Source organism: Arvicola amphibius, chromosome 1 (genome assembly GCF_903992535.2).
Source record: "Arvicola amphibius chromosome 1, mArvAmp1.2, whole genome shotgun sequence".
Classification (NCBI taxonomy): domain Eukaryota; kingdom Metazoa; phylum Chordata; class Mammalia; order Rodentia; family Cricetidae; genus Arvicola; species Arvicola amphibius.
In genome coordinates, this window is record NC_052047.1 from 6,388,782 (window position 1) to 6,402,890 (window position 14,109).

The window sequence follows — 14,109 nt, forward strand, 5'->3', positions numbered from 1 at the left end:
GCCAAAACTAGTTCAAGTGCTAGGAAATATTTCAGTATTTATTAGGTAGATATTAAAAATTAGCCTTTTAAGAGGGCTCAGGGACTAACACCCCCCCTCACCAGTGTGAGACCCTGGCTTTGATTCACAACACTGCTAACATTAGAAGATGATTAACCCATAAAAATAACCCTTGGAATACCAAGTCACCTGTTTTCTGGGTTTCTGTCCTCCACCAGGTCCCACAGCCGTTTAGCCCCAAAGAAAGCACACAGAACTCTACATTAGTCATAAACTGATTGGCTTATTAGCTCAGGCTTCTTATTAACTCTTATAACTTATATTAACCCATTATTCTTATCTATGTTAGCCACATGGCTCGGTACCTTTTTCAGTGACGTAGTCAGTAACCTCTCGAAGGACAACAGTATGCAGCATTACAGAAAGTGGCTCTGACGAAGATTAGTAGAGAAAATATCCTGGATGCTTCTGGGGATCAGACTGACCCTATATTCAGTCCTGTGCTCTTATCTTGGCATAGGTTAACTTCACTGACCTTTAATTTTTTTCCCAGAATGACTCTTTAATAGCCTTGTTCTTGACATGTAACAAAATACCTAAGGTGAAGAAAACTAAAGAGAAGAAAGAAAGGTTTATTTTCTCATAGTTAGTATAAAGGTTTTAATGGTGAATTCCAGGAGGCAAAGGCTGGGGCGCCCAGTTCCCCCTTTCTCCCCTTCACTCTGCTCAGGATCCTAGCTTACCAGATGGCCTGCCCACAGTTGAGATGTATCTTCCCATCTCTATGAACTCGATTTGAATATTTTCACAGGCATGCCCAAAGGCTTCTTTCCTAAAAGATTCCACAGTCAAGTTGAGAAAATGAAGCATCATACATTCCCTTCTGAGCTGGGACCGTCATCAAGTAGCTGCCAAGATGTAATTTTCTTAACTGTAAAAGGAAGATGCTGCCAGCACCTGCTCTGTAAAAGTTTATTGGGACATTAATGACATGTTAAACATTTGAACAGTGCTAGAAACAGTGTAAATCCTTGTTTCTAAGTCTAGTTAATTATTGAATATGTTTCAAGGTGCTTTTGTTCCTTAGAGTTATCGTCCCACCCCCAGTCTGGGTCACAAATGTCACAAATTCATCATACAACCATTCTTTCCTGAGCTGAACGTGCTAAGTGTCTCCCTTGATAGGAGGGGAACTTCTCTTTCCCACCAGCTGCTTCCCAAATAACCACACGGAGACTTATTAATTGTTAGTGCTTGTCTCCAACTAGCTCTTACAACTTAAACCAACCCATTTCTATTCATCTGTGTGCTGCCCCAACTCTCATTTGCCTCATCTATAAACTTCCCATGTTGTTTCTTGAGGGTCTGGCTTGAGAGTCTCTCGACTCCCTCACTCTGCCCTTCTCCCCAATAATCCTTCCTAGCCATCTGCCAATCAGCTTTTTAGTAACAATGAGAGCAACACATCTTCATAGTGTAGAGAAGGATTATTCCACGGTAGAGAATCGTGGAGGGAGGGAAGAAAGGAGAAAGTGGGGAGAGAGAGAAAAATAGACAGATAGACAGATAGACAGGGAGAAAGAGAAGACCCAAATCTCCTGCCTTAAAGCTCCATGCTCTCTTTAAAAGACATTTACGTGGTGGAGCTGTACCTGGGGAAGTGTACCTAGTGTTTATAGATGGAGCATTGCTGGAACACACTTTGCCAGGTGATGGTGGCGCACGCCTTTAATCCCAGCACTCCAGAGGCAGAGGCAGAGGCAGAGGCAGACGGATCTCTGTGAGTTCGAGACCAGTCTGGTCTACAGGAGCTAGTTCCAGGACAGGCTCCAAAGCTACAGAGAAACCCTGTCTTGAAAAACCAAAAGAAAGAAAAAAAGAAGGAAGGAAGGAAAGAAGGAAGGAAGGAAGGAAGGAAGGAAGGAAGGAAGGAAGGAAGAAAGAAAGAAAGCAAAAGCAAACAAACAAAAAAACCTAAAGAGGCGCCCTTATCTGTTCAGTTTTCCCAGACTGAGATCTCAGTTGCTGGCTCCTCCGTCTTGCCTCGGTCCAGGCTGCCAGGCCTCTTCACCATGATGCCGTTTGCACTTTTGGGGTTTCTGCACAGCTCTGCCCTCCGCAGCATCATACAGTGCCATTCTTAGGGTCCGTGCCACCGCCTCAGCTGGGCTTGTAGAAGCCTTCCTCCACACGAGACTCTTTCCTTCCTCATAGCACATAGCTGTCTTCACTTTCAAGATTTTGTTTGTTTGTTTAAAGCAGGGTCTCACTACGTAGTCCTGGCTGTCCTGCAACTCACTGTGTAGACCAGATTTACCTCAAACTCAAAGCATCATTTGCCTCTGTCTCCCAAGCATTGGGATTAATGGTGTGTGCTAATGCCTGCTATTCTTTTTAATTATGTGTATATATGCATGATCCCCCCGGTCCTGGAGTTGTAGGTGACAGTGAGCATCCTGTCATGGGTGCTAGGAATGGAACTTGGGTCCTCTGTAGGCTCAGCAAGTGCTCTTAACTCACCGAACCATCTCTCTAGCTCCTTAATTTTAATTTCAATATTTTTATTTCTATTTATTTTTAGTGCTGGAGATAGAACCCAGGGACTCATATTCTAACTGCATTCCCTACCACTGAGCTGAACCCCTAATTTTAATAGTCAATGTTTTGCTTTCTGAAACAGGAGCTTTCTGGAGTTCTGAGGTCTGAGGCTATGGGATTATAGATATAAATCATAAAACTATAAATTTTAAAATTTATAGTCTTTGTGCTATTCTCGTGTGTGTATGTGTACATGTGTGTGTGTAATTGTGTGTGTGTGTGTGTGTCTGTGTGTGTTATTAGGGAGTGAACTGAGTCGTTAGAATTTTAAGCTAATTTCCTTAGCATTTGTCATCTGAGTTAGAATATGAACTTGGTGGACACTAGAATTTAGTCTTCATTTACCTGTGAGTTCCCAGCTCTTAGACCACTTCTGGGCATGCAGTAGGAATTCAGCAAGATTTTGTGAATGAATGAATGAACGAATGAAGAGCTGTACTGTTTCATTATGCTAGTATCATTTATGTAGAAGTCATGCTTGTTCATTTCAGATTAGTGGCTAGAACACACTCCTTTTATCTTTTGAAAAGATTTTGTGATAGAAATGAAGCAACAAAATTCAAGTTTGTATAAGTTTGATGTATATTCAGAATGTTTTGTGTGCCTTATATGAAGACTGCTTGGATCTCCATTCTTACACTAGAAGAAGTGGCTGTTTACCTAGAAACTTTCTTCTGCTCAGATAAATGAAACACTTAATTCTTATAGGGAGAGTATAGTATGCATCAATGTAATCCGTGTCTCAGGAATATTTATAGACACCTTCATTTTAAAATTACATGTTTATCCCTGAGTAGAGGTACAAAATTTCTATAAGTACCTGAATTTCTATCTTTTCTTGAGTTTGTTATGGAATATTGGTCTTGCTGATATGTAGCCCAGCTACTAAAAGTTACTTGCCAGTTACTTACCTGCTTGAAGCCCTGTATTCAGACCCACGTATCACCAAAAACAAAAACAAAACAAACAAAAAACAGAGCTATGGGTCTTTTTTAACAGAAGAAAGATTTAACTGAAAGTACACATTTATCAAAGAGCCATATGGGGGGAGGGGACTGGTACAGAGTGCCGGCTGCTCTTGCAGAGGTCACAGGTTCAGTTCCCAGTCCCACCTGGCAGCAAACCACAGACTGTAATTCCAGTTCAAGGTCATCTTCTGACCTCATGGGCCCCAGGCAAACCTGTGTATACACAAAATGCATGAACAGAAATGTAGACAAAATGCTTATATGTGAATAAATTAATTTTTAAGTTTAAAAATCTATAGTAGGAAACAATTGAGGAATTCTTTAAAAACAGTTTTTGTTGTTGGAAGCATAAAAATTCCTCCTGTGAAATTGACAGAACAGGTTATTCCTTGACCAGAGCAACCTTTGCAGAATGGTTTGTTATTAGTTACAACTTAATTTGAAACAGTATCTTTATAAGGATGTAGGAAACATCCTTTATTAAAATGATATTGTGGGGTTTTCTGTATATTTTACTAAACTCTGTGAAATAAAGTCTTTTTTATTACTGTACTGAGAAGTCCAAGCGTATACAGCATACATGTATGATTGTAAACGGAGACTGCTCATTCATTTCCCAATTGCCCAGACCTGAATAAACACACAGAAACTATATTAATCACAACACTCTTTGACCTATTAGCTCAGGCTTCTTATTAACTAACTCTTACATTGTATTTTATATTTTACCATGAGACTCATGGTTTGTTACCTCTTGCTGCTTGGGCAGTTATATGACATCTTCTTGACTCGACCGACTCTCTCTCTCTAGTTCTTCCAGCCTGGCTACATTCTGCTCTGCCACATGCTAAAGCGGCTTCTTTAATAAACAATAGTAATAAAACATAGTCACAACATACAGAGGGGAATCCCACATCATATGACAGGTGCTGAGAAGTCCACGTGAGTACATGTATGACAGGCGCTGAAAAGTCTACATGCGTATATTCATGCAACATTTATGTATGATAGTTAGATACTGAGAAGTCCACATGCACACAGTATACATGTATGGCAGATGGTGAGACCAAGTGCATATAGCATACATATAGCATACATATATGGCAAATACTGAAAAGTCTACATACATATAAAATACATGCATGGCAGATGCTGAGAAGTCTACTTTGTACATGCCTGACAGATACCAAGACATCCACTGCATACAGCATCCATCTGTGGTGCATAGTTCTTAGGGAGACTGAATAATGGACTTGGCCGAGTATGGTTCACTAGACTTTATCTTTTGACTAATTGAGTTCTTTTTGGGTGTTGGGTTTGCAGTTTGTGTTGCTCTGGCGTTTTATTTGCTGGTTGGTGTTTTGCTTTTGCTTCTGTTTTTGAGACAGCAGACACTATGTGGTTCAAACTGGCTTTGGGCTCTGGGTGCTGGTCCCAGCTCCTCAGCTTGGGGTACAGTTGTGTGTACTCAGTCTTCCCTTAACAGTCTCTAGGTAGTACTTGGTTATAGAACAATGTGCATATAAACAACCAACTTTACTTAGGGAACTTCCCTGCGAATGCCTAGTGTGATGGTCGTTTGGGAAAGAATGTGGGCAAATTATGTGTGCTGGCTTTATAGCAGATGTTTGAATAGTAATAATGCAAGTATCATGTTATAAATGGGAAGTGTAGTGTTATGGCAGCTTACAGGATAGAATTCCCTTTCAGCTGTAAAGAACATTTTAAAAAATTCAGCCTATCCATATAGCTGCTAAAATACTTCTTCTCTTATGGCGGTCCGTCCTGTTTCATCCCTTCTCACCACTGGTGTGGTGAGTCCACACCAGTTTTTAAGAATTATTATTATAAAGTTCATTTGTCCTGAAATTTTATGAAAGCAAGTTTATTTATGAGCCCTCTATTTTTTCCTTTATCTCTGTCATTTTCAGATAGCCTTATATATTAAAAATGATTGTGTTTAGAATTTATTCTGAAATATCAAATAAAATGAAAGAATTCTCTGCTCCGCATAGGTCTGTGTCTGCATCTTCCCATAGAGCACCTGTCTTCCCTCAGCAAACCGCCCCCTTTCATGAGTTTTCAGTTTAGGCTTCCACAGAGAATGGTTATGTTTTCTGAAGTCTGTTAGTGGTGCCTTTCAGCTTTCTTAGTTAATCATATACTCAACCCATTCATACGTATGAGAACTTGTGGCCAGGTATGCTCTTTCGGTAAATGCTTCTCATTTCAGGCAAAGGGACTGGGCCTCACTAAATGCTTCTCTCATTTACAGGTTTTTGGAAACGCTCCACCAAATACTATGACAGAAAAATTTTCTGACCTTCTGCAGTTCACAACGCAAGTCTCGCGACTAATGGTGACAGAGATTCGGAGGAGAGCATCAAACAAATCCACAGGTATTTACAGGGGCATCAGGAGCAGACCTAAGCAGAGGATGGCAGCTCGCTAAACTCGCTGCTGCATTGCAGTAGGGGGCTAAACTCGCTGCTGAAATGCAGTAGGGAGCAGCCCGGCTGCAGGCACATGGACCTCAGCTGCAGCCCCTCCCCACCGCAGCCACTGTTGCCTGCTGCTTTGAGCATGGACTGTCTAAAAGAACAATTCTGCTGGAAGCTGCCCTGTGGGGCCATTGGCCCCTCCACTGCCACCCTGCCATCACCCCGCATCCTCTACACAAATCCTTAAACCGCGGTATGATGCGCAAGGCCAGTCTATGATCTGACATCATGTGTGTACTCGTCTCCTTTCCTGGTTCCTTTTCTTTCTTTTGATCAGAATGAGCTGTTGCAGGCTGCAGAGTTGACTGTGCTTTTCTTTCTGTTCTTATTGTGTTCCTCCCAGAAGGACAGTCCTTACTCAGTTTGCCTAAATCTCAGCCTGGTTAAGTCACACTTCCTTGATGAAAAATGCTCATGATTTCTGCAATCAAAACATATTTTATTTTTCCAAAACATTCTTGTGTTTCTCAGCCTCATGAGTGTTGCGTGTGTGCGTGCGTGCGTGCGTGGGTGTGTGTGTGTGTGTGTGTGTGTGTTGTACCATAATCACCTTAAGAACTATCCTAGTTAGTTGTTTTTTCAGTTTGACAAAGGTACCATCCTGTGAGATGAGGAACCTCAGCTGAGAAATGCCCTCGCCATGTGGCACTCAGCACACAGAGTTAAGGCCTTTGGAGCATTTTCTTGATTGATGATGGATGTGGGAGGGCTCTACCCCTGGCCTGTGGCCTCAGGTGGTATAAGAAGGCAGGTTGAATAGACCTGCAAAGAGCATTCCTCCATGGCTTTTGCTTTAGTTGTCTGCTTTGAGTTCCTGCCTGACTTCCCCCAGTGATGTACTGTTACCTGAACGTATAGGATAGAGTAAGCCCTTGGAGTTGTTAGGCCAGCGAGGTCATTCTACAGGAGCTCAGGGTGAGGAGCCAGGGTCAGCTGGGACGGTCTTTTAGCATGGATGGCATCAGCCCTCCTTCCAGCAAAAAGTCTTGGTTTGGGGCAGAACCTGGTTCCGTGAGTTAGGAGTGAGGTTGTCTTGTTGAGTTATACTCTTGGTGACTTGTGTCTTCATTAAAGAAGGATTTCCTGGAAAATTATTCAGACTCAGCTTAAAAGACATAATATCTGTTGGCATTTTGGAAGCCAGCACCAGGGAAAGGAGGAAGGCTAGGAACCTTCAGTATGTACACTTCTGCTTCGTTCCTGCGTGCTGGTGGGTTTTCTGCTGTGTAGACAGCTGCCTTCTCACCCTGAACTCAGATGGGAGAGCCAGCCCTCAGGACTTTTCTAATGTGTGTGCTCGTCCCATTGTGAGGGACCTATCCACACAACCCAATCTCACCCTGGTTTCTTCCAAGGTGCCCCATCTGTGTGTAGTGTCACAGTTGGCTCGGCAGCTCAGACCACAGCAGTGGCACTCAGCAGACAGAGCTAAGCACATAATCTGAGATGTCTGTCTGAACCTGAGTCCGTTATGCACATTAAGCAGTCTTGGAGTAATTAGAATGTCTTTTTTTTGGGGGGGGAGGGTTCGAGACAGGGTTTCTCAGTAGCATTGGTGCCTGTCCTGGAACTCACACTGTATACCAGGCTGGCCTCGAACTTACAGACATCTGCCTGCCTCTCCCTCCTGAGTGCTGGGATTAAAGGTGTGCGCCACCACTGCCTGGCAATTAGAATGTCTTTAATTGAGGATTAAATCCAGGCATGGTCGGTGGTACAATAAGTGGATTAATACTTGCATTTAAAACCAAGGTGGATTTGATTACATTTGCACCTGAAATACGTCTAATGAGAGGGTCAGTAAGCCTGTCTGGCCGCATTCCCTCCTGTGCCCAGGGTGGAATCGAACCCTCTTATAGTGTACACTCCTGGTCTAGTTAACTACAGCAGAAGCGAGGATTTGTTGTGTGAGATCTGGGTGGCTGTAGACAGACGGCAGAAAGGGAAGTTCTGTCCCGTGTTTGCTGCTGTCATTGCGCTTTCTCTCTTGAGTGACATCCGAGATTAGAGGACAGTTCCGAACTTTGCTTCCATGGGCTCCACCTTCATCCTTGTTCTGTCCTGTGAACACCTGGACTGTCTGTGGAAGGACACTTGGCTCTGTTCCAGACTTGTTTTCCTGGCTCCCTTGAAGATTTTATACCCAAGCTAATCTTCTCGATGAGATGACAGGTGTCTTAAACAGAGGGTGTCTCACTCTTAATTACAGTAATAGTTATGCAAATATTTTAAGTTTTAATTCTGAAGTATTTATAACTTCAGAATCTCAGGACGCCCTTTATTGTTCCCCACTGTGACATCTTATTTTTAAGGGACTTTAAGGTATATGGTTATCATGTTTCATAAGTCCATATAATAAATTGAGATTTAACATTCTTAATCTTATTTAGAGTTTTAAAGATTTCACGTTTGTGCGTTGCTTTCTCACTTGTGTGCAGTAATATCTTCAGTTTATTGCAAATGACTTTGCTGTATGCAAGAGGCCACAGCTATAGCCAGTAGTGCAGTTCCCAGTGGCACCATGCTAGTGATGGAGAGGCTGGTGACGGTCAGACTCCTCCAACAGCAGGGTTAGTGACTTGTAGGGAATCTCTAATTAGACAACCCAGCCTTTCTTTCCAGACAGAAAAACAGTGTGTGGTGCTGTTCTCCAAGGATTTCAGAACCACAGCCCCTCAGGTGATAACATCCCTAAGGTGTGCACATGCGGTAAAAAGAAGCAAGAATAGAGTCCGTGAAGTCTAATACCATCTTCCAGCTAAATTTACAGATGGCTTTTTTTTTTTTTTTTTGAGGGCCAGGCCTATTTAGGGCTTTGTTTCTTCATCAATAAAATAAATATAATAATACTGCAAGCACAGCTCACGTGCTGTCAGTGGACTTCACAAAGGGAATGGGTGGATTTCATGTTTGTCATTAACACATTTCGTGCTCTGGTGGCTCTAGATGTTGTCTTCTGGAACTCACTGTAGTTCTTCTCTGTGTGTGACAGGAACTTGCATCTGTCTTAAGGCTGTGCACATTGTTTGCCTATTTGACCTAATTTAAGCTCTACTGACTCTGTGTTTCCTTTCCTCTTGGTGTTTATCTTGATATGCAGTGGAAAAGTTGACATGTTGTAGCTCAAGAGATGAGTTAACTAAAATGTGTCTTCATTAACTCTAGAACCCTTAACTCATCATTCAACTTACGTTTGTTAAATGTTATGGAAATTAAAAGATCCTAACGCAATGTTTATGACCAGAAGTAAGGAGTTTGGTCTTGCACTGAGCCACAGCCTCAGCCCAGACAAAATGTCTTAAAGATGCCATAAATGAAATATATGTTTACATGAGCTGCTTCCCCACTTAAAGAGTGGAGGATCCCTTTGCTTGGCTGTAAATGACACTGAAATCGGGAGGTGAGAGTCAACAGTTCTTCCACATTTGTTTATGGTATGAGGATTTAATTCATGTTGTTGCTGAAGATCAACATGGGTATGGGTATGTCAGGTGTGTGCACATGAGTGCAGATACCTTTGGGGACCGGAAGAAACATCTAAAGCCCTGGAACTTAAGTCACAGGTTCACAGGTAGTTATGAGCCATTTGAGATGGGTGTTGGAACTGAACTCAAGTCTTCCAAGAACAGTGTATGCAATTTTCCACCAAGCTCTCTCTCCATCCCCGATAATTCATTCTATTAGCAAAGTTTGGGACATCCCTTATATCAGCCAGCTACAAATTGTCTAGACCTTTATGTCTGTTTGGGTATATAACTCCCAGCCACGTACCAGTTGCCCCATACTCTCCATACTTGGGTCTTTCCTGCCTCCTCAAAAAGTGAGTGTTAAAGGTGTTCAAAGGACACATGAAGGGTTCTACTGACTTTGTTCTTTTGGGTTTAGTTTCACTTTTTATTTATTTGGCACACTGACACACAGAGCATGTAGGTGTGTCAGCTAGGACATTACCTGTTCCTCTGTCCCTTGCCCTTTTCAATGATGAAGAATTAATGTTCACTGCCAGACAGAATATATAAAAAACACACCATTGCCAGGCGTGGCAGAGGGGTCAAAGCAGAAGAATAAGGAGAAGAATAAGGTGAAGCGGGCTAGTCTGGACTGCATGAGAATATGTCTCAAAAACAAACAAACAAACAAACAAACACAAAACAGGTCCAACAAGATGGCTTGATTGGTAAGAGCCTAATGACATAATTCAGTGTGTGGAGACTGTGGTGGAAGGAGAACCAGCTTCCCAGAGTTGTCCTCTAGCTCCCTGTTCATGCTATGTAAGCCCTTGCACACGGCACATACACGTATCATAACCATAATGATGGAAATAATAATTAAAAACAAAACAAACTGCATACCCTTCAAGTATAAATGCTTATCATTGTACAGATAAATATAAACCAAAAGTATTAATAGTTAAAAAATCAAAAGTACGTTTTTTTGTTTTAGTTTAGCATGCTGTATTAGTATCTGGCAGTCTTGAATCACAGTGGAAAAACCCATTTGACCACTTTTCTAAGTTAATAGTGAGCATCCCAGTTGTATTCCCAGTCTGTGCATTTCTCCTGACTTTGGTCCTCTCTGCCAGGAAGATGACAATGCTTTGAGTTTTAAAGTTGATTTAGTTCTTTAGAAATCTTTTTTTCTCCTCTGTGAGTAATATAGGAGACATTAACCAAATCTTTTCATAACCAGTGTGGTTATCAGGTATTATGTCGATGTATTAGGTTGCTAGATACGATCAATATGAAAAATACAAGTCATTTCCTAAAGCTGCTGCAGATGAGACTGGAGATGCACAGTTTAACATAAAAGTTGCCCCATTGTGAAGACGACTGGTCTGCTCTGGCCAAGAGTTTCAGCTGCTTGGAAGCACGTCTACCTTTTGTCTGTTTAATTGCTCTGGGGGAAGAGGGGTATGGTTTCTCACCCCTGTCAGTTGGCTCATTTGTAGCCTTGCAAGAAACAGTTTCTGTTTATACCCGAGCTCTCAGATGGTGGTTGCTAAAGTACATTAAGTGATAGTTTTTCTTTTTTGATTTTTTTCCTTTTTGGTGTAATAAGAATGTCACAAATTTGCAAGCTCCAAGTCACTCCCCTTTCCTAAATGTTGCAGAATCCCTGCTGTCCACAGTAAGTTGGATCTTGGTGACACCTGTACTCTGGTCTGGCTGCCCCCTCGGCAGGTCCTTACTGATTGCACACTCAGGGTCAGTGACCAGGATCACACGTGGACAAGGCTTAGCAGGGAATCTGTTCCTGTGGTTCTTGTTCTCTGGAGAGGGCCAGGGACTGTAACTTAATAAGCATAGGAATATGGTCACCAGGCCACCAATAGCATCTCACATATCAGGTTTCTCTGGGCTACTGTGCTTTTTTTTAATTTTATTTTATTATTATTATTATTATTATTATTATTATTATTATTATTATTATTATTATTATTGGTTTTTTGAGACAGGGTTTCCCTGTGGTTTCTAGAGCCTGTCCTGGATCTAGCTCTTGTAGACCAGGCTGGCCTCGAACTCAGAGATCCGCCTGCCTCTGCCTCCCGAGTGCTGGGATTAAAGGCGTGCGCCACCACCGCCCGGCTGGGCTACTGTGCTTTTATTTGTTGTATGCACACATGTGGGACTAGAGGCCAACCTGGGGCTTGTTCTTCAGGTATTGATCACTTGCTTTTTTCTTTTTTGGACAAGGACTCCCAGTCTCCCACTGGCCTGGATCTCTACATAGGCTGGGCTGGCTAGTGAGCCCCAAGAATCTGCCTGTCTCTGCTTCCCCAGTCCTGAGATTGCAAGCCCAGCTTTTATTCTTTTTAACTCTACGGCAGTTTTTTACTTTAGGTATGAGGTTTAATGCTTCCCACTTCTCATTCCCTTCTCTTCCCTTTCTTCTCTCACTGAAACCCTTCCTCCGGCAAGCCCTCTCCTGCTTTCTTGCCTGCCGTTTCTGACCTGCTGAATTGAACAAGGATCCTTGCTTGAGCATAGGCAGGAGCTCTTTTCTAGTGATTGGGCCGTGCCTGTGTTAGTGAAGAAAATGACACCCTTATCCCAGCCACCACCACAGTCCCCAGGTTTAAGGCCCCAGTCTTATACAGGCCATGTACAGGGAACTGCAGCTGAATTAGTTAAGTCCACGAGCCCCAGCCCACGTCCAAAGGACAGCTTCACAGTTTCCTCGCATGGCTTCTGCAAGTCCCGCTCGGGCCTCATGCTTGCGTAAGTGACTGCCCAGCAGAACCCTCCAGCTCACTCTCTCTCTCTCCCTCTCTCTTTAATATTTCTCCTGATATTTCACAGACAAGACAGCTTGGGTTTAAATGTGAGTTCACTACTGGCAAATTACTTATCTATTCCATATTAAAATTTTTACCGGAGAGGCTTATTAATAGGAAATGCCTCATCCAGTTGTGTGAAAACTGAGTAAGCTCAAACATGGGACTGCAAACATTGCCAATACCGGAAAAACAACGTCTTAATGTTTCCTGTTAAAATACCCCTTCAAGTGCAAGTGCGTGAAGATGAAATGTGTCCAGCACAGCGTCATATATAAGATTTGAGCTGAGCTATCTATCAGTGTTATGCTGAAGGACAGTGAACCTCAGCGGCCAAGTTCTAGTCAGCTTCCTGCTTCTTCACGAAGTGCACCAGGGCCACTCTGGTGTCTTGCCATCAGGCATCCCTGGGAACTTCTGGCAGTTTTTATTCATGCCAGATCTTAAAATTGGCAAACTGCTGATAAAATCAGGTGGATGTCTAGAGATTTCTCCATTTTCATTGCTCTCTTAAAACTTATTTATTATGATGTATTATGCATGTGCCCATAGTACACATTAGGGGACAACTTGTGGGGGTCATTTATCTCCTTGCACAGGGTGGATCCTGCTGATTGAATTCGGGTCGTCATGGTCATCAGCAGGCATCTTTCCTGCTGAGCCTTCTCGCCAGTCCCATTTTCACTAGTCCAAAGTCATAATCAACTAAATTGACTTTTAGATACTCTCCTAACTCGACCATTCTGGGAGGATGCTCATATATCTTACTGTTTCTCCGTCCCCAGGCTAGCCTGTCACATGGTCTCTGTGGGTGCAGGTGTAATGGACCCAGGCAGTGTCTTTTATCCTCTCACCACCATTTTCCCTGGACTCACAGTGTCACACACATCGTAAAGTAGTATTTTCTGCTTGATTCCCTCTCACATCATCAGCTACAGCCCTCAGATTGTCTTCCCTCATAATTGTATATGGATACACACACACACAAATATCCATTAATAGACTGCATTTTATTTTTTTCATAGAGTACAAAATAATGCTATTATAAAATGTGTGCTTAGGAAATGATGCCTTCCCTGATAGTTTTATGGGTTGTTTTAAGTTTATAAGGGATTTCCCCCTGCTTACTGGCTTCCCTTTGGTTCTATAGAGGCTGCAAGTCGGGCCATTGTCCAGTTCTTGGAGATCAATCAGAGTGAAGAAGCCAGTAGAGGCTGGATGCTGCTGACAACCATCAACCTGCTGGTATCCTCTGGTCAGGTGAGCGCGCAGTGATGGTGTTTGGTAAAGGAACCCTTCAGTGTACTGTCTTGGGATTTCAGTGCTGCAGTAATCATTTCTGTCCTGCACGTTCTGCTTCCGTGCTTCTTTCTCATGACAGCTCCGTGAGGCGCTGCAATGTTTCCATCTTCATCATGTTACAACACACATAAATATACCGTTATGGACCATAGTAGGCAACTAGATGGACCAGTGGTGGCCCAAGGGAGCCAGCCAGCAGTGGGCATATCCAGCGTGTGTGACTCACATTAGAAAAATTCTGGCTTTGAACGTACACTCATGTAATATCTTCAGCTAATAAATAAAAAGACACAGAATATTTATGAGTATTTCTGATTTTTACAAGAAGTAAGGAAGGCTAACATCTCGAGTTTCGGAAAGATGTTTTCACCTGATTATCTGACCTGAGACATGTCGAATGTACTCATGAGTGAGACATTTGGACACCTTAGTTTTGTATTTGACATCTTGGAATGTGAAGGTTTCT

The 14,109-nt window shown here is 42.6% G+C and overlaps 1 protein-coding gene across 8 annotated transcripts in view; it reads left to right on the forward strand.

Annotated features, from left to right (window-relative positions):
• Nucleotides 1-14,109, forward strand: part of Wdfy3 (WD repeat and FYVE domain containing 3) — a 231,511-nt gene that overhangs the window by 89,197 nt on the left and 128,205 nt on the right. For all 8 annotated transcript variants that reach the window (XM_038344793.1, XM_038344848.1, XM_038344802.1 and 5 more), the window contains 2 exons: nt 5,842-5,965; nt 13,492-13,601. In XM_038344793.1, the coding sequence (XP_038200721.1) occupies nt 5,842-5,965; nt 13,492-13,601 (234 nt within the window). The remainder of the gene's footprint in view (nt 1-5,841; nt 5,966-13,491; nt 13,602-14,109) is intronic.